The sequence below is a fragment of the Garra rufa genome, chromosome 7 (genome assembly GCF_049309525.1).
Source record: "Garra rufa chromosome 7, GarRuf1.0, whole genome shotgun sequence".
In the NCBI taxonomy this organism is placed as follows: domain Eukaryota; kingdom Metazoa; phylum Chordata; class Actinopteri; order Cypriniformes; family Cyprinidae; genus Garra; species Garra rufa.
This window is the reverse complement of record NC_133367.1, coordinates 35,894,164-35,918,169: the sequence shown is the minus strand read 5'-3', so window position 1 is coordinate 35,918,169 and position 24,006 is coordinate 35,894,164. Positions and strand designations below refer to the sequence as shown.

Below are 24,006 nucleotides of genomic sequence, written 5' to 3'. Positions count from 1 at the left end.
TGGTCAAGGAGGAGCGTTTCAAATCAGTCACCTGTTTCCATTTGGGTCGGGATGTAGGCAGTAGACAGCAGACAGCAAGACAGTTCACTAGTGTTTGGAATGAAGCTTTAGAAGCTGAAGACAGAGGAGCAGACAGAGATTTACTGTGCGGACACAAGAAGGCAAATGGGACCTGATTATTAATAGTAGCATTTGATTCGTTAGTGCCACCAAGAAAGTGATCTCACACACACACACACACATAGACACACACATGCAATCCTTCATTCTCTTGCCGGTTGTGTTATGACCCAGTCTATCCTGAAATAGACATAGGGTAAGCCAGAGTATATAAGACGCCTGGTGGATCCCTGTCTCTCACCTCTGGCTCTCTCTCTCCAAGTCTCTCCTCCCGCCAGCTTTCCCTTCACACAGGTAAGGTTATAGTTAAGGCATATCGTTTCCTCAGAGAATTATCTAAAAAATGGACATAAATAAAGCAACTGCTAACATAATGCGGACAGCGTAACTTGGATAATTCGGTCTTGAAAGAATCTGAGGAGAACTGTTTGAGTTCATATTGAGATTTTGATTGCAAACTGATATCTTGGAACATCTAAGCATGTTTGAGAACTTGAGATCTTCTCTAAAGTTTTAGAGATAACTCTTCAGCAAAAATCTCCAAGCATTTTTTTTTTCTTTAGAATGGGTTGTCTGCATAACCTGGCTTGCACTTGCTAAAATAAAGGTTCCAAAAATAGGTTTTGGAAGCGGTTCCCCAAAGAACATTTCAGTAAACCGTTATTAAAAGAACCACTTGCTTGGGTGAAGAACATAAGACATTTTTTCCACTATAAAGAACCTTTGGTGCAATGGAATGGTTAAAAGTTCTTTACGGAGCCATAGATGCCAATAAAGAACCTTTATTTTTAAGGGTGTAAAAGCACTTAAGGATACATGAGGGACTATTTGGGGGTTTTCAGATCTGCCCTGTTGAAAAAAAGTGTGTTTTGAAGCAGTGCAGCTGGTTTAAGCTGGTCTTTAGTTGGTCATAAAATGGATTAAGAAGGTCCTGCGCTGGTTATAAGCTGGTCGTGTGCAGCTGGTCCTGAGACGGTCCTAAAACAACTACTGTAGCTCCTGTTCAGGACCAGCTTAAACCAGCATATGCTGTTTTTTTTTTCAATAGGGTGAACCTTCTGGAGAACCTCTAGACCCCTTTTGAGGGTGCCTGAGATGTTCTAATGATGTTCTTTGGGAACTTCACTGTATATTTCAATTGACTATTCTTGTAGGAACACATGGGTTTTGCAGGTTCCTCAAAGAACTGACCTTCTCCAGAAGGTTCCACTGGTGTGACTCCAAATGGTCCATCAGTTATGTTCATTTTTACACTGTAAATTGAGCTTGTGACTTTTGAGACCACAGTTTGACAAAAAGTCGATTGATATTTTGACAGTCATTGTGCATTACAAATATATATATCACGCAGAATGATATATAGTTTTTACTGGCGAAGCTACTGTGGCAGCTGCATAAACAGTTGCATAGAGCTCATAAACGCCTACTGTGCAAGGAGGAATCGTTAAGAAAACACCATCTCATCTGTCACACCGTATATATTTTTACATTTGATTTATCTCTCGTTTGCTTTACTAGAAGAACTTGTAAAGTGTAAAGTTGACACTTTAGAAGTGTAAAGTCTGGCTCAACATCTGGTTTTAAATGCCGGGCTCTGGCTGGAGTTGTGAAGTGTTAGATAAGGTTAAGCAGTTGGATCTCTTTTAACGTCACAACGAAGACGCCTCAAATGTCACTTCACTTTATAATCTGTGATCTCACTGCCCCCAACACATATATAGTCGAAACTACAGAAGGATAGAGTTTCTCAAGAGGGCAAACGCATTCTTCTCCGAAGGCCTTTCTGCCCGGCCCAACACACTTGGATGAAACATACCTCAACTTAAATAGACAAACATACAAACACATACACAGCTGTCATGCCTTACGCATGCCACCTTTGCAATGTATGAATGCTGTAAAGTTATTTACGGGTGGCAGGAACTCTTGCAATCATAAGAGGCTGAGATGAGAGCAATCGAATCTGTTCCCTTGGCAGCGGCACTCATTGTTGGTTAGTGTTCATTACAGCAGTTGCCTGAGCTTGGACATTAATGGATCTAATAGTAAGCCGATACAGCAGGAGGATTTGGTTTAACATCGGTACCTTTGGAATAGTAACTGCCATTTGCCATTTGGATATTAATGGGAGAATCAAATCAACTTCAGAATCTAAATTTGTTGGCAACATTTGTGGTATCAGTACTAAAATGTGAAACACAAACCCTGAACCCTTAGTTCAGATAGTTCAGTTTATCAATTTATTATCCAGCTGTTTATGGTAATTATACTAAAGCGCCCTTTGTGGACACTAGTGGCAAATGCAACACACATATAAATTGAGTTTTGGTGCATCAAAAGGCATGAAACCGAGCTTGTAAAATATGTTTCAAGTAAATGAATGTGGTAATGCAAAACCTTCATGTAGCTGTAAAACTTTTAGTTACAGGAATGGCTAGCCATCTCCAAGATGAAAGGCGTAATACAAACAGATAAAACAAGACAGCACAATAAAATTAGCACCGGATTAGAGACATGACTGCAAGATCCCTAGCAATAAAAATAAACTCAACCCACTTCCATTTCATAAGACTACTATTGCATAAGTCTATTGTGTTACGTATATCACATGCATTGCGAAACAGAATGTAATGAATTAGATAATAGTTTTTCTGGCATTTAACTGCAAACGGAAAAAAGACTAAATGGCAGTGTTTTTAGTCTGGGTCCCTGTGCTGTTCGAAGCCTGCTGGGAAATCCTGTAGTGTTGATTCACACACACACATATTTTGGCATCCGTTTCATTAACATCAGTTATTACCACCTAATATTCCTCTCCCCCTCTCTCTCTGGCTCTTTTAGCTGTCAAGATGGCCATGAAAAACCTTTTGAAAGACGACGATATCAAGAAAGCCCTTGATCAATTCAAAGGTGAGTTTAGTAATAAATAGCAATAATTTCAAAAAATGAAAATTACCCCATGATTTACTCGCCCTACGGATATTTTTCTTACACAAAGCATCAATTTGCTTCAGAAGCTCAATTTCTATTCACTGCCATTATAAAACTTGGAAGAGTCGGAACATTTTTTATATAATTCCAATTGTATCTGTCTGAAAGAAGAAAGTCTATTCACCTAGGATGGCTTGAGGGTGAGTAAACCATAAGGGTAATTTTCATTGTTGGGTGAGCTATCCCTTTAATGCATTAACTAATGTTAACTTATGTGACTTTACTGTAAAGTTACCATAATTATATAACATCATGTATTTTAATGATTATTAGAAAATATAGCACTCATGAAAAAAGACATTATTTAACAAGCCTGTAACCACCTAAATCTATGATTTTAAAAGCATTTTTTGGCAAATCCAGGTAATTTACCATATAAATATTATGTTTTTTTAATGTTTGCTTTGTTCGTTGCTCAGCAGGGTTCGTGAAGTTTTGAGTTTTCCTTTTGGCTTTATAGGATTCTGGGTAAATTTAGACAGGCCCCTTTTCCAAATAACCATGTTATAGCTTCCCAAAAGGTAAATTAAAAAAAAAAGAAAAAAAAAAAGAAAATTATTGACCTAGAGAGTCCAGAGAATTGTACTGCAGTGTTTTTTTCCAGATTTAGAAAAAACCTAACACTAGTTCGCAAATGTAGGTTTTTACATGGTTCTAGAGGCAAAGTTGTCCGGAATGAGTTCTATCATAAGATAGTTTCATTTTTTGTGCTTAAAATTCAACTGCCAAAAGTGTTTTTTTTTTTTTTTTTTTTTTTTTGGATACGCAAATCCTTGGAACACGACTGTGCACACCAATTTTCATGTTAATGGGACAAATAGTTGCATAGTTATAGCCATTTTTAAGGTTTTTCCCTCTTATAGCATGCACCACCAAGTTGCCAAGCTCTTAGTTTTTTCCCCGTGTTCTCAGATTGAGCTCTTATCAGGTGTTCTGAGTTTGGCAAAAAATATCTCATTCCATTCAGGAGTAAGCAACATTTTACTAAAACTTGCCTTGTCCCTTTCGAAAGTTTTGGCGTTGCTTTTGCAAGGGTGAGCCAAAAGTTTTTGGTAAGTATTGATATTCACACTCCAGAGAATCTTTCTGCACTGGTTTGGTTCTGAACAGGTGAAAAACGTAGGACTAATCGCAAAAGTAGCTTTTTCTTCGCTTGAACACCTAATTATAACAATTACACTGCCTTTAGGAACATCCCACCCAGCACCAGACGTCATTTAGACGTTGTTTTTTGGGCTAAATTAAGTCAGCCCGTCATGGACTTCTTTTAGCCCAAAAATCGACGTTGAAAATTGGTCGTTGTTTGGTCCGTCAAATTAAGTCTTAATTTAGCCCAAAAATCGATTATTTGTTATTAAGCATCTACATTCGGAAACAATATGCAGTTACCACAGGAAATAAAATCAATCTCTCAGATTTTAAAAACAACAACTAAACAATTAGAAATATAAAGCTCATATCTTCCACACAAAAAAAATGTGTTATTTGAGCTGTAAAGTCTAATTTGTCCTCTTTTTAGTGGGACTATTTATTTAGGCGGATAATATTGGTATGCAATGCCATTCTTGTGGGAGCCGTTAACAGTGTTTTGCCGCAAATAGTTAAAATGCGACGCGTCACAAGTATTTTTCTGATTTCATGCGAAGTTATAATGTTTATCGACTTTATATAACCTAGTGAGATGTTATTTACGTCTTTTGTGCTATTTTTTTCCAAACGGTGTGTGTTTAAACGTCTAATGTCTTACCCCACACACTTACTGTGCCTTGCTGTCCACATACTTTGTTCGTTTTTACGAACTGAGGGGCGAGTCCATATTGTAAACGCCATAATGCCATCAGCTGAAGTGTGTTTCTCTCATAAACAGCTGCGGACAGCTTCGACCACAAGAAGTTCTTTGACGTGGTGGGACTGAAGGCTCTGTCTGCTGACAACGTGAAGTTGGTCTTCCAAGCTCTGGATGTGGACGCCAGCGGCTTCATCGAGGAGGAGGAGCTAAAGTAAGACACGCTCGTAAAGCGGCTGCGTGGTTTTATATTCGTGCCAACTCTCTGAATAAATCCTTTGCGCAAGAGCTATAAATTTGTTTTATTCGCGTGTCGTTTGGCCCGTCTTCAGAGCACGGTGTCTCATTCTGCCTTTATTACGGTCTTCTGTTGGCCTCAAGGACACAGCGGGACCGAGAGCGATTCCCATTTGCATTGATTGGCTCTATATATCTCTTCTGGCAGCATCCTTGCCCCCTATTATTCATTATCAGTATATGACAGTCCATCATTGGCCAACAGCAGGGAATCGCGGGGTTGCCAGATTGAGAATAAGACTAAGAATCCACCAGGGTGCCATTAGGGGAAACCTACTTTGTAATACAACTCCCATATAGCGTTTTAAAATGGTATTGAATATCTAATTAAGTAAATTAGTTAAGTTACTTAAATTAGTTAAGGAGTTTGATTAAATTACGTTGCAAACTTTTTTTTTTTTTTTTTTGCGCTGCTTCTTTTTTCAGGGATAAAACCCTGGATCACAAAACCATTAAGTAGCATGGGTATATTTGTAGAAATAGCCAATAATACAGTGTATGGGTCAAAATGATCTATTTTATGCTCAAAATCATTAGGAAATTAAGTACAGATTATGTACCATGAAGATATTTTGTAAATGTCCTAGCATAAATATATCAAAACGTAATTTTTGATTATATGCATTGCTAAGAACTTCATTTGGACAACTTTAAAGGCGATTTTCTCAACATTTAAAGTTTTTGCACCCTTAGATTCCAGAATTTCAAATAGTTGTATCTCGTCCTAATATTGTTCTATCAAAACAAACCATACATCAATAGAAAGCTTATTTATTCAGCTTTCAGTATATACAGTTGGGTCCAGGGGTCACAAATGTGTAACTCACACACTAGAACAGTTTTCAAAAGTATTCAAATGATATTATCAGATTTAGTCACTGTAGTGTTGTGCCCAAGCTGTGACCTGGGTTGCCAGATTGAGGTTTATCCCTTCTCTTGGACAGGTTTGTGCTGAAGGGCTTTTCTGCAGATGGCAGAGATCTCACCGATAAGGAGACCAAAGCATTCCTCGCTGCTGCCGACAAGGATGGAGACGGGAAAATTGGCATAGATGGTGAGAGAACTAGCACTCGCTAGAAATGCTACCCCTGAACATTATAAAACACAGTGCCTCATGTTTGTTCTAAAAATTGACAAAAGACATATAATCTAATCCAAAATCACCTGCCATTTTCTTTCAGAATTTGAAGCTTTGGTGCACGAGTAAATCGTCAATATTTGGCAACCCTTTACACCACTACTCTCCTGTGAAAACCTACAGCCAATCATAGTGTACGTCTCTACACATCCTGCCGCGAGCCAGGAGCAGAACCGCCTCCTTTAACCACATTTATTTATTTACCGTTTCTTTTTATATATATACACAAACTCTGTATATTTTAGTTAGCCATCCATGTCTCTCATAAAACACCTGGAGATTCCTGTACTGCTTTAACCTTCCATCTCTTCTTTTTTGTTTATTTTGGCACGTTTCTCTGTTTACGCCTCAAAATGCTCTTTTCTTCTACTCATCTCGCTCCATCTGTCATCCCTTCGCTATTTTCGCTCCTCTCTAGTGATAGAGCCACTGAACACGACGAATATGTGACGAGAAGGACGAGACGAAATGAGAGAAAAAAATATTTAAGAGAGATCAAATAAAGCCATGCGTTGAGAAAAAAAAATACTGCGGTTTATATTTATTTCATTGAGTCATCTAGTGCAGAGTGTTAATATCTTATTGTTGTAGTATTAAAAAATAATAGTAATAATTAAGTTACTATTTGCTTAAAGTAAGGCAAACTTTTCCATCTGTGGCTGTTAATTTAATTACATGAAATTACAAATAATTAATAAAACAAATTGCAAATGAGTGAACGGTCATGGTTAATTAATCAGTAAATATTAATGCTCACTTTGACAAACACAATTACACACAATAATAAATATACATGATTTTTTTCCTTTGTAATAAATAATTTTGCCTAAACACTTGAACACAAAAACCTTCTATAAAATTAGTGCCTAACCTATTACAAAAAAAGTATACATATCCATCCGATACACAACATTCATGATGCACACATGGAAACACACCTAGTAATCAGACTTAATACCATAAAACAACACATTATGAAATTATTATAAATATAAAGGGCCCAAGGAACCATTAACTCGTAACCCTTTTTTGATGTGTAAATGAAGATGGTTATGGATGGTTCCTTTTCTCATGATATAACTTTTTAAAAGATTTTGGTAACTTGATTCAGCTTAAAGAAAATGTAAATGGTGCGCTGTGAGCCATTCGAATTAAATTCTAAATTAGTGCATTTAAATTAAGTTTCAACCGTTCTTTTCATTCTAATATTAAAAGTATGACTTAAGTTGTATACTTATCGACAAATTGAGACATTTAGTAAAGACTCTGAACCAGTCAGAGTGCAGGCGATGTTGTTTCGGGACAGTTACTGTCAGTGGATCCGTGGAGCTGATCTGTCGTTGGTGACTGTGGGACGGAGCTTCACGGTGGCAAACGGATTTGATCCTCTAGAAAACAGGAGGAAAAAAAGAGAATTATTTCTAGTTTTCTGCTGCAAATGAAAACAAGACAAGTGTATAATACCTGGGAAAAAGAGGATGCTCTGGTGGTTGTCCATGAGTGGCTGGCCTCTGCGAACATTAAACAGGTTTTATGATAACACTTACAATCACATAAATAACACATCAAGATATCACTAATAACCTCAACCAAGAGGAAGCCTTAATCTGAACAAGAACCTGAATCTGAACGAATCAGCAAATGATCAACTTCTTTTGAATCAACACAGCCAATTGCATATGCATATGTTTAGTATGGAAGCCTATTTGCACCACAGAATAAAAACAAAACAAGGTGATTGTGACTTTTTATTGTACAATTCTGACTTATTTTTTTTACAATTGCGAGTTTACGTCTCACTATTCTGACTTTTCTCAGGTTATAAAGTCAGAAATGTGGGATATAAACGTACAATTGTTCGAAATAAAATTAGAATTGTAAGACTTTTTCTCGAGTTACAGTATAAAGTCAGAACTGTGGGATATAAACTTCCAATTGCAAGAAAAATATAAACTCAGACTTGTTTTCTCGCAATTGCAAGTTTATATCTCACAATACTGACTTTTTCTTGCAATTGCAAGTTTACATCTCGGTTTTCTGACTTTTCTGGAGTTATAAAGTCAGAACTGTGGGATATAAACTTCCAATTGCAAGAAAAATATAAACTCAGACTTGTTTTTTTTTTTTTGCAATTGCAAGTTTACATCTCGGTTTTCTGACTTTTCTCGAGTAATAAAGTCAGAACTGTGGGATATAAACTTACAATTGTTAGAAATAAAATTAGAATTGTAAGACTTTTTCTCGAGTTAGAGTATAAAGTCAGAACCGTGGGATGTAAACTTTTAATTGCAAGAAAAATATAAACTTGTTTTCGCGCAATTGCAAGTTTATATCTCACAATACTGACTTTTTCTCGCAATTGCAAGTTTGCATCTCGGTTTTCGGACTTTTCTGGAGTTATAAAGTCAGACCTGTGGGATATAAACTTACAATTGTTAGAAATTAAATCAGAATTGTAAGCTATAAACTGACTTTTTTCTCACAATTGCAAGTTTATATCTCACAATTCCGACTTCTTTCTTCGGTCATAAAGTCAGAATTGTGGGATATAAATTTGCAACTGCGAGAAATAAAGTCAGAATTGCGAGATATAAACTCGACTTTTTTTCTCGCAATTGCGAGTTTCAAGATATAAAGATATAAACTCGCAATTGCAAGATATAAATGACATTTTTCTTGCAGTTGCGAGTTTATATCTCACAATTCCGAAAAATTTTTCTCACAATTGCAAATTTGCATTTCAATATTCCGACCTTTTCTCGCAATCACAAGTGTATATCCCGATGTTCTGACTTGCGAGATATAAACTGACTTTATACTTTATACTGACTTTATAAACTGAGTTTATATCTCACAATTTTGACTTTTTTCTTCAGTTATAAAGTCAGAATTGTGGGACGTAAATTCGCAACTGCAAGAAATAAAGTTAGCATTGCGAGATATAAACTATTTGACTTTTTTTCTCTCGCAGTTTCAAGATATAAAGTCAAATGTGCGATATAAACTCACAACTGAGAGAAATAAACTCTTAGACTTTTTCTCCAAATAGTGAGTTTACATTTCGATATTCTGACTTTTGCAATTGCGAGTTTATGATATTCAGAATTTTTTTCTCAAGTTATAAAGTCAGAACTGTGGGTTATTGTTACTTGCAATTGTTAAAAAATAAAGAGATATAAACAGGCTCTCACAATAGCAAGTTTGTATCACACAGTTCTGACTTTTTTCTCACAATTGCAAATTTACAATTTAATAAGCTTACATTCTTCTCGCAGTTGCGAGTTCACATTTTAATATTTTGACCTTTTTCTCACAATTGTGAGTTTACATTTCGATATTCTGACCTTTTTCTTGCAACTGCGAATTTATAATCACAATTCTTTATTTTTCTCACAATTGCGAGTTTACATTTCGATATTCCGACCTTTTCTCGCAATCATGAGTGTACATATTACACATGTATGATATTCTGACTTGCGAGATATAAACTGACTTTTTTTCTTGCAGTTGCATGATTATAGCTCACAATTCTAACTTTAAGTTCTAAAGTTGAATTGCGAGATATAAAAAGCGAGTTTACATTTCGATATTCTCACTTTTTTCTAGAGTTATCCAAGTCAGAATTGTGGAATATAAACTTGCAATTGTGAGAAATAAAGTCAGACTTTTTTTTCTTGCAATTTCGAGTTTATATCTCACAATTGCGAGTTTACATCTGGATATTCTGACTTTCTTCTCAAGTTATAAAGTCAGAACGGTGGGAAATAAACGTGCAATTTCGAGAAATAAAGTCAGAATTGCAAGATATGAACTTGACTTTTTTTCTCGTAGTTGCAACTTTATATCTCACAATTCTGACTTTTTTATTGCAATTGCGAGTTTATGATATTCAGAATTTTTTTTCTCAAGTTATACAGTAAGAACTATGGGATATAAACTCGAAATAAAGTCAGAATTGCAAAATATTAACAGATTTTTTTAAATCGCAATTGCTAGATTGTATGTCACAATTCTGACGTTTTTCTTGAATTATAAAGTCAGAACTGTGGGACATAAAATCGCAATTGCGAGAAATAAACAGATTTGTTTTTTGCAATTGCAAATTTATATATCTCACAATTCAGGCTTTTTTCTCGCAATTGTGAGTGTATATTTTGCAAATCTGACAATTCTGACTATAACACGTAATTGTGAGTTTATATCAGTTTTTTATCTCGCAATTCTAAAAAAAAGTCAAAACTACAGGATGAAAAGTCACAATTTCCTTTTTATTTTTATTTTATTTTTTTAAATATAATTCAGTGGTGCAAATGGACTTCCATAGTTGTCTAATGCATTATTTAAAAGCATTTCCTGTTTTTGTTGTGAGAACTATTAGATAAACTCTCTAAAATAAAATCAACCTAGCAAAGTAGCTAGTTTTAATAGTCAAGTAAAGTGGTTTAGTTTTAAACACATAAAATATTTTACATCATGAGTTTCAAATTTGACTGACATTTTGATCTTACAATCAAAGAGGTGAAAGAAATCTCATAATATTTAGACTTTGATGGAAAACTACAGTGTGGATTCGCCCTAAAACTCACCTCGGAGGTTGCTTTGGTCTTTCGCTCAGGGAGAGGAGAGTTTGGAAGGAGCGGAGCTGGAGGCGGGAGTTCATTATAATTTTTGTGCTCCACCTTGCTCTCAAAATGAGACTCCGCCCTCCTATCAGGGAGAGGAGATATCGGTCGAACATCTGCTGATCCACGGCGGAGCGGAGCAGCTGGTGGCGGAATCTCATGGTAGGTTTTCTGGCTGGTCTTAACCTCGTTGTTAGACTCCAACTTCTTTTCAGGGAGGGGAGATACTGGGCGAAGATCAGCCGACGCACGACGCGTATGTACCACTGGGGATGGGATTTCACTGTAGCCCTGGGTGTCTGAATATTCTGACTGGCCAGTTGGCTCAAGGAGGTTGTTCATGCTGTGGCTTCGGTGCGACGTGCTTATGAAAACGTCAAGACGTTAACATCAAATTATAGAAATTTAGTAGTAACAACTCATATACTCAACTTTACCTTGAGCCCAAAGGTAGAAAGTCTTCAGTGGATGCCACATAGGCAGCAGGAAACCAGCCTTGACTGAAAAGAAACATAGAAAAACAATAGTAAAGCAAGCGTAAATGTGAACACACCTTTAGCCATGATACTGACAGTAAACGCTCTCACCGGAGGCTTGAGTCATTGCGTCCATACAGCCAACCATTGCGTGGTTCTGGTATGAGCACAGTCACCATGTCACCACGGGAAAATGGCAGCAGGACTGGATTGGATGAAGCAGGATGGGACACAATGGCCCTCATTGAGCGTCCACCGCCTAGACCCAAAGACTCTCCCACAGAGCTAGAGCGGGAACGACTGGGAAGTGGAGACGGGGCTGGGAAGAGGTGTGCATAGAGAAGTCAATTTTAACAAAACTTTAGGGTTAATTAGACCTTGACTTTGTGAACTTTGAGTTATGAACTTCAATAGAGCTTAAATTAGAGCATTAGCACTAATGAGTCTCCAGACCTCTAGAGGGCACTCTGCCCAGCGGCTCACGTTCCATTTCTCGATCTCCAGTCTGCAGCAGAAAGCCCAGAGAACTCTTTAGCTGCAAGAAAAATAAAGACCGAACTAAATGTTAAGATTACAAAACTTCTAAATACGACTAAAAATTGGTTTTGCAGCGTAAATGTAAAGTTTTGACAACAGGACCCCGCACTTTGCAACATACTAATGCAGAACTCAATTAGAATCAGTTAGGATTTTTAGTTTGTTGATGTATTGAGATTTTGGCTTAACAACCAATGTCAGACTTTTAGAATCACTTAGATTGTTAAAATACTGATGTATTAAGCTTAGCAACATGCTATTATAAGACTCTTTTTGATTCAGTTGAGATTTTAAGAGTTGATGTTAGCTTAGCAACATGCTAAAGTCAGACTTTCAGAATCACCTGTGATTGTTAGAGATTGTTGAAGTATTGAGAAGGTAGATTAACCACATGCTAATATAAAACTATTAGAATCAGTTAAGATTTTTAGAGTTCGTTAAAATATTGAGATGTTAGCTTAGCAACATGCTAAAGTCAGACTTTCAGAATCACCTGAGATTGTTAAAGTTTATTAACATTAAGATGTTAGCTTAACAACACACTGATGTCGAACTTTCCGAATCAGCTGAGTTAGTTTAAGAACTGATTTATGAGATTGTTAAAGTTTGTTGATGTATTGAGATGCTGAGATGAGATGTCTATAATATTAATTTATATTATTACATTTTGATGTTTGATGATTCTTAGCAAAATGCTAACATTTGACTATTAGAATCAGTTGACATTGTTAACAGTTTGTTGACACATTTAGACCTTAGCTTAACAACCTGCTAATGTAAGACCCTGGAATCCGCTTGAATTTTTTAGATTTGTTGATGCATTGAGATGTTAGCTTAGCAACATGCTAATGACAGACTATTATAATCAGGTGATATTACTAAAGTTTGAAGTATTATGTTATCTTAGCAAAATGCTAACATAAGACTATTAGAATCAATTAGATTGTTTGAAAATCTGTTAAAAAAATCTATTTGAATCAATTAAGATTGTTAGAGTTCTTTGAAGTATTGAGATATTAGCTTAGCAATATGCTAACATCGGACTGTCAAAATCAGCTGAGACTGTTAATTTAAGTACTGATATGTTAGCTTAGCAACCTGCTAATGTAAGGCTCTAGAATCAGCTGAGATTGTTAGTTTGTTGAAGTATTGAGATGGTAGCTTAGCAAAATGCTAACATCAGACCTTCAGAATAAGCCAAGATTCTTAGTTTAAGTACTTAGATGTTAGCTAGGCAACCTGCTAATGTAAGACTTAGCTCAACATGCTAATAACAAACTCTATTAGAATCAGGTATTGAGATATTAGCTTAGCAATCTGCTAACATCAAGCTCTTTTAGAATCAGCTGTGATTGTTAGAGTTTGTTAAGTCTTAGTGTTAGAACTTCAAAAAATGTTAGCTGCTTTTCTGGTGCAAGTCTTGTTGTGAGCCATTCATCGGTGTCCATTATTCAAAATAAACTAAATGTTTATCTCCTAATAATACGTTAAAAAAAGTTCTTCACCTCCACCAGAAACAAGTTGTGTTTTGCAAATGACATTTCACGACTTGAAACGATGCAAAAAAACAATTTCTTGGCTTGTAAATTCACCCAAAATTGACAGATGTGACAAAAAGTTAATTTTGGACCTTGTACTGTACGCCACACAAAGCTGCCCATCTGTTCCATTATGTGATTGTGGAAATGTCTGGGCTCGGCAGTTAGCCTAAAACAGCACGGAAAAGCAGGGGGAATATGGCTAGATGAGCAGTTACTCTTCATTCCCATCATTCCAGTGTCACCTGAGCTTCTTGATCTGATGGAGTGGGCGTTCGAGGCCTGGAACTTCTGCTCTCACTGACTTTTTCTTTCCAACCATCTGCTCTCTGCTGGAGAGATACTCCCGTCTGTCAACACACGGAAAGATGCTTGTGCAGTGGGCTGATAAGGTTTGGAAGGAACTGGAAAGAGGATCTATATGAGTGAGTGCACACTGCTAATGAACTCCAGTGGAAAGCAGCTGTACCTTGTTGATAAGGTATAGTAGTGACTGTGTAAGTCCGCAATGCTTTTCGGCAAGGAAACGATATCTCCTTTCTTCCTCTTTGAGAATTTCATGCTGGCTCTGCCTCAGGTACTGCATGTACTCGCTGCCCTCCTGCGTACACACAAGCTTAGCAACATGCTAACATCTAACTCACATGGAAATTGTTGAGATGGTCACAGTTTGTTAGAGTTATCTTAGCAACAAAAGGCTATTGGATATTACAGAGTTCGTTAGAACATTAAGTTGATAGCTTAGCAACATGCTAACTTCAGACACCATTAGAGTCGGTTGGAGATTGTTAGAGGCTAGGGTTAGTATTAAGATGTTATTTTAGCAACATGCTAACTTCAGACTTGAAGTTTGCTAGCTTAATGTGTTAACACCAGGCTCTGTTAGAATCAGTTGAGATTGTTCGTTTTGAAAGGTTAACTTAGCAACATGCTAACTTCAGACACCGTTAGAATTGATTGAGATTGTAAGATTTTGTTGAAGTATTAAGATGTTAATTTAGCAACATGCTAACTTTCGACTCTGTTAGAATTAGTTAAGAATGTTAAACTTGTTGAAGTTTTGAGATGCTAACTTCAGACTGTTTAAATCAGCTGAAAATGTTAGAGTTAGTTAAAGTTTTGAGATGTTAGCTTAGAAAGATGCTAACTTCAGACTGTTTGAATCAGCAGATATTGTTAAAGTTTGAAGTTTTGAGATGCTAGCTTAGAAGTGTGCTAATGTCAACCTCGGTTAGAATCAGTTGATAAAGTTTGTTGAAGTATTACGATGTTAATTTAGCAACATGCTAACTTCAGACTGTTTGAATCAGTTGAGATTGTTAACAGTTTTGAGATGCTAGCTTAGCAATGTGTTTACGTCAGACTCTGTTAGAATCAGAAATTGTTAGGGTTTGTTGAAGTATAAAGATGTTAACTTATCAACATGCTAACTTCAGACTGTTTGAATCAGCTGAGATTGTTAAAGTTTGAAGTTTTGAGATGCTAGTTTAACAATGTGCTAACATCAGACTGTTAGAATCAGTTGAGACTGTTAAAGTTTGTTAAAGTATTAAGGTGTTAATTTAGCAACATGCTAACTTCAGACTGTTAGAATCATTGTTAGTTTGTTGAAGTTCAGAGGTGGTATTTTAGCAATGTGCTAAAGTTAAACTGATATAATCTGTTGAGATTAAGTTTGTTAGAGTATTAAGATGTTATTTTAACAACATGCTAATGTTAGATTGTTCGAATTTGTTGAGATTGTTAGTGTTCGTTATAGTATTAAGATGTTAACTTAGCAACTTACTATACTCAAATTAGATTGTTAAAGGTTACGTTGACAACTTAGCCACATGCTAACTTCAGACACCATTAGAGTCGGTTGGAGACTGTTAGAGTTTGTTGAAGTATTAAGATGTTATTTTAGCAACATGCTAACTTCAGACACCGTTAGAATTTATTGAGATTGTATGGTTTTTTGAAGTTTTAAGATGTTAGCCTAGCAACCTGCTAACTTCAGACTTGAAGTTTGCTAGCTTAAAGTGTTAACACCAGGCTCTGTTAGAATTAGTTGAGATTGTTAAAGTTTTGAAATGTTAGCTTAACAACATGCTAACTTCAGACACCATTAGAGTCGGTTGGAGATTGTTAGAGTTTGTTGAAGTATTAAGATGTTATTTTAGCAACATGCTAACTTTAGACTCTTTTAGAATCAGCTGAGAATGTTAAAGTTTGTTGATGTTTGCTAGCTTAAAGTGTTAACACCAGGCTCTGTTAGAATCAGTTGAGATTGTTCTTTTTGAAAGGTTAACTTAGCAACATGCTAACTTCAGACACCGTTAGAATTGATTGAGATTGTAAGATTCTGTTGAAGTTTTAAAGTGTTAGCCTAGTAACATGCTAAATTTAGACTGTTAAAATCCGCTGAGGTTGTCAAAGTTTGAAGTTTTGAGATGCTAGTTTAGCAATGTGCTAACGCCAGACTCTGTTAGAATCAGTTGAGATAGTGAAAGCTTGTTGAAGTATTAAGATGTTAATTTAGCAACATACTAACTGTCGACTCTGTTAGAATTAGTTAAGAATTTACTGAGATTTATTTATTTTTTCATTTTCTGGCAACATGAGTAAAAGTGACTACTAATAAGGTGCAAAAATGCAGTGGCGCAATTTGACACGAAGGTAGCAAAGATTACGTGATCTGCCTTTTGATAAAGTTGCACACTACAGTTGAATTAGCAACTAACAATACAGCGACATGATGACCTTTAGTGATGTAATCCCTGTCGGTGCGAACACATCCGACGACATTCAATTACTGCTGAGTGCAATACTTGGCAAAAACTTTGTAGACAAAGGAAACATAAGACTGCTTACATCAGTGACTTTTCTATAAATCAAAATAACATCAACCCACAAATATGCACATGTGAACATACAACCTTATGGTCTTACCAGTGAGTCTCTGAACGCACCACGTCTCAGCTGTCGCTCCAGTGCTGCAGCCTGATTTCTTACCTCTAATTCATAGACTCTACGGCTGCCCTACACATATACACACAATATATCACCTCGTATATTAATGTATACACATACCTCAATATTAAACACAAGGTTCAAGACTCACCTCGATGTATTCTTCATCTAGTTTCACATTCTTGTCCATGGCCTGCAAAACCTCCACATGGAACCAGCGGAACTGGAACAGGACCAGAAATGTAGACAATTTATGAATCAAATCAGACAGAAAAACTTAAAATAATAAGAAAAAAAAGAAAAAAGAATGGTTTACTTACCACACCCTCCACTTCAGCCGTCAGCTTCCGCTGGGTCTCTGATATCTGAATCAACACGTCACCTGGGAAACCAACAAATACATTAATTTAATAATTGATCATGAATACATATTTAATAAGTGCAGAAACGGAAGAGTTGGTTTTTGTAAACGGTGTTAATATCATGGGGATCGATCGCCGGCTTTTGTGTTTGTTCAGTCGGTCGTGTTGCTTACTGCAGTCGAACCGTAACAAAATCAGAGAGTGACTTTGTTGATCATTTAGCATTAAATAGATAGTTCACCAAAAAAACTAAATTAGGTTATCATTTGCTCAGCTTTCTGTTGTTCCAAACCTGTATGACTGGGGGGACAACATTTTTGGACCCCATTGACTTTCAATATATGGACAAAAATAAAATGTATGGACAATCCTCTGAATAAAAAAAGTTTGAAACAACATGAGGATGAGCAAATTATGACAGAAGTTTTATTGTTTAAAAACAATAATGAGATTTTGAAGAAACTGTTTTTGTCCGTACAATGAAAAGTCAATAGAGTTAAAAACAGCATTTTTGGACCCCGTTGACTTTCAATGTATGGACATAAATAAAAACACTGAAACTCCTGAAAAATATCTTCTTTTGTGTTCCTCTGAATGAAGAAAGTCAAACATGCTTGGAACCACAAGACGATAAGCAAATTATGACATAAGTTTCATTACTTAAAAACATTATTAAGAAACAAGAAATTTTAATGAAACTGTTTTTGTCCATACAGTGAAAGTCAATATATAAGTAAATATATAATATTTTATTTTGCATTCCTCTGAATAAATTAAGTCAAACAGGTTTGAAACAACTTGAGGGTCAGCAAATGTTGACAGAAGTTTCATTATTAATAACTTTATTTATTAAATAAGTCAATTTGGAGGAATTTTTTGGACCCCATTGACTTTCAATGCATGGACAAAAATAAAAATACTGAAATGTTTTAAAAAATATTTTATTTTGTGTTCCTCTGAATGAACAGGAACAGGTTTTAAACGACATAAAGGTGAGCCAATTTTTTCTACACAGTGAAAGTCAATGGGGTCCAAAAATGTTGTTTTAGACCCCATTGACTTTCATTGTATGGACATAAATGTTTTTGTACAGTGAAAGTCAATGGAGTCCAAAACAACATTTTTGGACCCCATTGACTTTCAATGTATGGACAAAAATAAAAACACTGAAAAATATCTTATTTTGTGGTCCTCTAAATAAAGAAAGTCAAACAGGTTTGGAACGACATGAAGTTGAGCAAATTATGATATGTTTCATTATTGAAAACTTTATTAAGAAGTAAGATATTTTGAAGAAGCTGTTTTTGTTCGTACAGTGAAAGTCAATGGTGTCCAAAACAACATTTTTGGACCCCATTGACTTTCAATGTATGGACATACTGTAAATAAAAACACTGAAACTTCTGAAAAAAATCTTCTTTTGTGTTCCTCTGAATGAAGAAAGTCAAACAGGTTTGGAACGACATGAAGGTCAGCAAATTATGGTACAAGTTTCATTATTGAAAACTTTATTAAGAAATAAGATATTTTGAATAAACTGTTTTGGTCCATACAACGAGAGTCAATGGGGTCCAAAACAACATTTTTGAAGAAGCGGGTTTTGTCAGTATAATGAATGTCAACGGGGTTGAAAACAACAATTTTGGACCCCATTGACTTTCAATGTATGGACATAAATAAAAACACTGAATAAATATATTTTGTGTTTCTCTGAATGATTAAAGCCAAACAGGTTTGGAACAACATGAAGTTGAGCAAATTATGATATGTTTCATTATTGAAAACTTTATTAAGAAGTAAGATATTTTGAAGAAGCCGTTTTTGTCCGTACAGTGAAAGTCAATGGTGTCCAAAACAACATTTTTGGACCCCATTGACTTTCAATGTATGGACATACTGTAAATAAAAACACTGAAACTTCTGAAAAAAAATCTTCTTTTGTGTTCCTCTGAATGAAGAAAGTCAAACAGGTTTGGAACGACATGAAGGTCAGCAAATTATGGTATAAGTTTAATTATTGAAAACTTTATTAAGAAATAAGATATTTTGAATAAACAGTTTTGGTCCATACAACGAGAGTCAATGGGGTCCAAAACAACATTTTTGAAGAAGCGGGTTTTGTCAGTATAATGAATGTCAACGGGGTTGAAAACAACAATTTTGGACCCCACTGACTTTCAATGTATGGACATAAATAAAAACACTGAATCTTTTGAAAAAAAAATATTTTGTGTTCCTCTGAATGAATAAAGCCAAACAGGTTTGGAACAACATGAGGATGTGCAAATTATGACAGAAGTTTTATTATTAATAACTTTATTAAGAAAGTCAATGGGGTCCAAAACCACATTTTGGACCCCATTGACTTTCAATGTATGGACATAAATAAAAACACTGAAACTTCTGAAAAAAAATCTTCTTTTGTGTTCCTCTGAATGAAGAAAGTCAAACAGGTTTGGAACGACATGAAGGTCAGCAAATTATGGTATAAGTTTAATTATTGAAAACTTTATTAAGAAATAAGATATTTTGAATAAACAGTTTTGGTCCATACAACGAAAGTCAATGGGGTCCAAAACAACATTTTTGAAGAAGCGGGTTTTGTCAGTATAATGAATGTCAACGGGGTTGAAAACAACAATTTTGGACCCCACTGACTTTCAATGTATGGACATAAATAAAAACACTGAATCTTTTGAAAAAAAAATATTTTGTGTTCCTCTGAATGAATAAAGCCAAACAGGTTTGGAACAACATGAGGATGTGCAAATTATGACAGAAGTTTTATTATTAATAACTTTATTAAGAAAGTCAATGGGGTCCAAAACCACATTTTGGACCCCATTGACTTTCAATGTATGGACATAAATAAAAACACTGAAACTTTTGAAAAAATATATTTTGTGTTCCTCTGAATGAATATAGCCAAGCAGGTTTGGAACAACATGAGGATGTGCAAATTATGACAGAAGTTTTATTATTAATAACTTTATTAAGAAAGTCAATGGGGTCCAAAACAACATTTTGGACCCCATTGACTTTCAATGTATGGACATAAATAAAAACACTGAAACTTCTGAAAAATATCTTCTTTTGTGCTCCTCTGAATGAAGAAACTCGTACAGATGAGCAAATTATGACAGAAGTTTCATTATTAATAACTTTATTAAAGAAATATATTAAATGTTACAGCGATTCAATTGAACTGGTAATGATTCTTGTAAATGAATTATGAATATTTGTCAATTATAGTTAGGATTTATTATAATTAAAAATATCTGTAATTAGTTGAACCTAATTATATTAATTCTGGCAATTTTGGAAAGTTTTAAATGGAGTCCTAACATTTATCATGCAGCTTTTTAGACCTATTTTCCACATAATATGTGCATCGTAATGATGAGTGTAATGTGCTGAGGTGAATCAATGAATTTAAAGGGGTGAAAGAATGAGACCATGCATCAATAATTTAAGTCTCAATGCTCACATGGACACCTGATCTCTAACACACACACACACACACCGGCCTTTTCCCGTCACACACAGGTTTGTACGCCTGTAGTAATTTTAAAGAGATAAAGACCCTTGTTTAATTCATGCTGTTCCATGTTTAAGCCTCTAAAACTTTTGTTCTGACGTTCATCACTGCCACGGCACTCTGGAACGAAAACTCATTACATGGGCAGTGAGCCGAGGGGTTCGCTGAGCCAGATCTTGTGTTTTATGACAGAGGAGAGGAAGCATCTGCCACTGGACACCATTTGCTAAAACATCTATTAACTGAAGTACAAACAAGCTCTGATACCGCCAGAAAGTATAGATGAAAACTCGGTGGACATCTTGCTGCACAATCTGCCCAACTGGCATTGGTTTGGAGATGCAAAAACACACACATTTTGAGTCTTACCAAGTGATCTGGATGATAATGTGTTGAGAGCTTGCTCGCCCATCTTAGCAACAGCGCTGAAGTAGGCCTCACTTGTCAGAGCCAAAGCTTTGGTAAACACACATACACAAAAATAGCATACATTTAGGTTATTTTCAGCATTTCCTAATGATAAAAACAGGCCTTTGGTGGTTTGCTGGTTTTCCAAGCTGGTGTTTAGTTTGTCTTTAGCTTGACCAGCTGACATATGCCCTCTAAAATCATCTAAGCATACTAGCATAAGCAACCTAACCAGGCTGGAAGACCAGATAACTACCACAGGCTGATTTAAGCAAGCCTTTTTTTCAGCAGTGTTGGCATTTTGTCTTTCAAAGGTAAATAAATAAATAAATAATAATAATAATTTTGTTTTAACAAAACAAAGAACAAAATGAATCAGGAATCAAATTGTAACTAAACAAAATAAAAAAATAAAACAAATTTTGACTAAACAAACAAAACAAAGAGCAAAATGAGGAACATGGAAAAACAAAACACATTTTAACAAAACAAAGAAAAAACATATTTTAACTAAACAAACAAAACAAAGAGCAAAATGAAAAACAAAACATTTTAACAAAACAACAAACTAAACAAAACGCGTATTTTACCAAAACAAAAACATTAACAAAACAAAACAAAATTTAACTAAACAAAAAACACTAATTTTAACAAAAAAAAAAGGAAGAACAAAATTTTAAAAATTAAACATTTTAACAAACAAAAACTAAAAACACAAATTTTAACTCAACAAAACATAATTTTAGCATAACAAAACAAAGACCAAAATGAAAAAAAAAACATTACTGAAACAAAAACTAAAAACAAAGCATACATTTTAACTAAACAACAAAAAAAACAAAACTAAATGAAGAACAAAATGAAAAACAAATCATTTTCAACTAAAAATAAACAAAAACACAAATTTTAGCTAAACAGAATCAAATTAACAAAACAAAAGAACAACATGAAAAACAAAACATTTTACCAAAACAAAAACTAACAAAACAAAACCAATTTAAGCTAAAAAATTAATTAACAAAACAAAAAAATGAACAAAATGAAAAACAAAAAACATTTTAACAAAACAAATTAAAACAAAACCTAAGCTAAAAAAAGCTAAAAATAAACAAAACAAAAAATGAAGAACTAAATAAAAAACAAAATATTTTAACAAAACAAAAATTAACAAAACAAAACCAATTTGAGCTAGAAAAATTAAAACAAAACAAAAATGTAACTAAAAAAACACTAATGAAAATCAAAACATTAACAAATTAAAAGCTGAACAAAAAAAAACTATAATTTTAACAAAACAAAATGGAGAACAAAATGAAAAACAACACATATATTACCAAAACAAAAAACACACATTTTACCAAAACAAAAACGAAGAACAAAATGACAAAACAAAACACATTTTAGCAAAACAAAAAAAGAAACAAAACATATTTTAACTAAACAAACAAATGAAGAGCAAAATGAAAATCAAAACATTTTAACAAAAAAATAAAAATAAAAATAAACAAAACTAATTTGAGCTAAACAAAATAATTTAAATAATTTAAAAGCAAAACCTAAAAATAAACCAAACAAAAAACAAACAAACTAATTTTACCATAAAAACTTAATATAAAAATTTAAAAACACATTTAAACAAAACATAACAATCTTAAGAAAAAACAACGAAGAACAAAACAAACAAACAAAAAAGTTAAAATACACTTTTAAGAGTCTGTGTGTTTGAAAACACACACAAAAACATTATGCTCACCTTGAAAAGCCTTGATGTAGCTGTTTCCTAAAGTAACCAACTTTTGCAAGCCAGGATTAAACTGATCCATGAGGTTCTGAATAACCCAAAACAACACCATACTGTCAATATCAATGCTGGGGCATCATAAATATAACTTAGTTATAAATGTACAGCTAGCTAATGACCTCAAAATAAACGGCAATAGGGTGTTCAAGATAACAAATAAAGGTGTTAATTTTATAATAATCAATGGCTGTTCCTGCTTATTAAACCAAATATATTTGCCAATTAAATTAATAAATGGACATCATTTATTTTACTGCATCCAAAGAGACTGCAGAACAATACAAAAGACATCAAACTAGCTCAGATATGTTTGAAAACAGTTTCCCTGGTCAACAATCAATTATACAGTTTGGTAGTTATTACATAAAAATATTTGACCACAGAACGTCACGATTGACCAATCAGAATCAAGTATTCCAGAGAGCTGTGTAATAAAGTCAATAATTAATGAGCGCTCTCATTTGATCTCAGCTTAAGTGAGAGCATCATAGGACTCACATTATAAACACTCAAAGTTGATCTATGTAGAAGGTCACTGTTCGCACCAGACATCCTGTTTCTGTTGAAAAACACACACTTGATGCTACACAAAACCAACAATGAACATACAAAATCAACTGCAGAACAGAACACCAAAACATTTACAGAGAAACACTGAAGAGACTGCTTTACGTACCTGTGATAGTGAAAGTTTTTACGCTGTAGTTATTCTGTGTGTCGACACACTCTCTGTACGTCTGTAATGGGTTTTTTCAGGTCTCTGTTAATGCCTATTATAGGGCGAGAAAGGGTGAGTAAAAGAGAGAGAGCGAGGAGTCCACATCTGATACGGCCTGGAGTTTTGAATTATTTACCTGTCCCATGACAGAACCTGGAGAAGGCCGGCCGGCTGACAGGTGAGCAGGAGATACAGCTGTAGAAATGACACTTCAAACACTCAACTACAATCAGAAGTGTGTAAAACAACTGATCGAAATAATTATATACATACATTTTGACCAAGTAACACATTGAATTAAAGGGATAGTTCGCCCAAGGATGAAAATTACCCCATGATTTACTCACCTTCAGGCCATCCCAGGTGTATATGGCTTTCTTCTTTTAGACAAATACAATTAGAGTTATATTAAAACATGTCCTGGCTCCTCCGAGCTTTATAATGACAAAGTGTGACAAAACAAAAACTAAACAAAACACAAATTTTAACTAGACAAAAAAGGCACCAATTTTAACAAAACACAAACTAAAAACATACATTTTAACTAAACAAAAAAACACCAATTTTAACAAAAAATAAATTAAGAACAAAACATTTAAACAAAACAAAAACTAAACAAAACAAATTTTAACTAAAAAAGAAGAAATGAACAATTTAACAAAAACATTTTAATGGAATAACTAAAAACATACATTTTAACTAAACAAAAACCCCCACTAATT

At 34.6% G+C, this 24,006-nt stretch overlaps 2 protein-coding genes across 2 annotated transcripts; one reads left to right on the top strand and one right to left on the bottom strand.

Moving 5' to 3' along the window:
* The first annotated feature begins 324 nt into the window (after positions 1-324).
* Positions 325-7,046, top strand: pvalb7 (parvalbumin 7). The gene is made up of 5 exons (XM_073843995.1): positions 325-414; positions 2,962-3,030; positions 4,979-5,111; positions 6,139-6,248; positions 6,376-7,046. The coding sequence occupies exons 2-5, from the start codon at positions 2,970-2,972 to the stop codon at positions 6,399-6,401; spliced, it is 330 nt and encodes a 109-aa protein (XP_073700096.1). The 5' UTR covers positions 325-414; positions 2,962-2,969; the 3' UTR covers positions 6,402-7,046.
* Positions 7,047-7,179: 133 nt separating this feature from the next.
* On the bottom strand, positions 7,180-23,118 carry baiap2l2b (BAR/IMD domain containing adaptor protein 2 like 2b). The gene is made up of 14 exons (XM_073843994.1): positions 23,065-23,118; positions 22,519-22,594; positions 20,727-20,813; positions 16,778-16,839; positions 16,609-16,680; positions 16,437-16,526; positions 13,975-14,106; positions 13,751-13,855; positions 11,884-11,965; positions 11,542-11,749; positions 11,392-11,454; positions 10,919-11,318; positions 7,797-7,843; positions 7,180-7,720 (listed from the first exon to the last, which is right to left on the bottom strand). The coding sequence occupies exons 1-14, from the start codon at positions 23,116-23,118 to the stop codon at positions 7,645-7,647; spliced, it is 1,554 nt and encodes a 517-aa protein (XP_073700095.1). The 3' UTR covers positions 7,180-7,644.
* Positions 23,119-24,006: the final 888 nt, after the last annotated feature.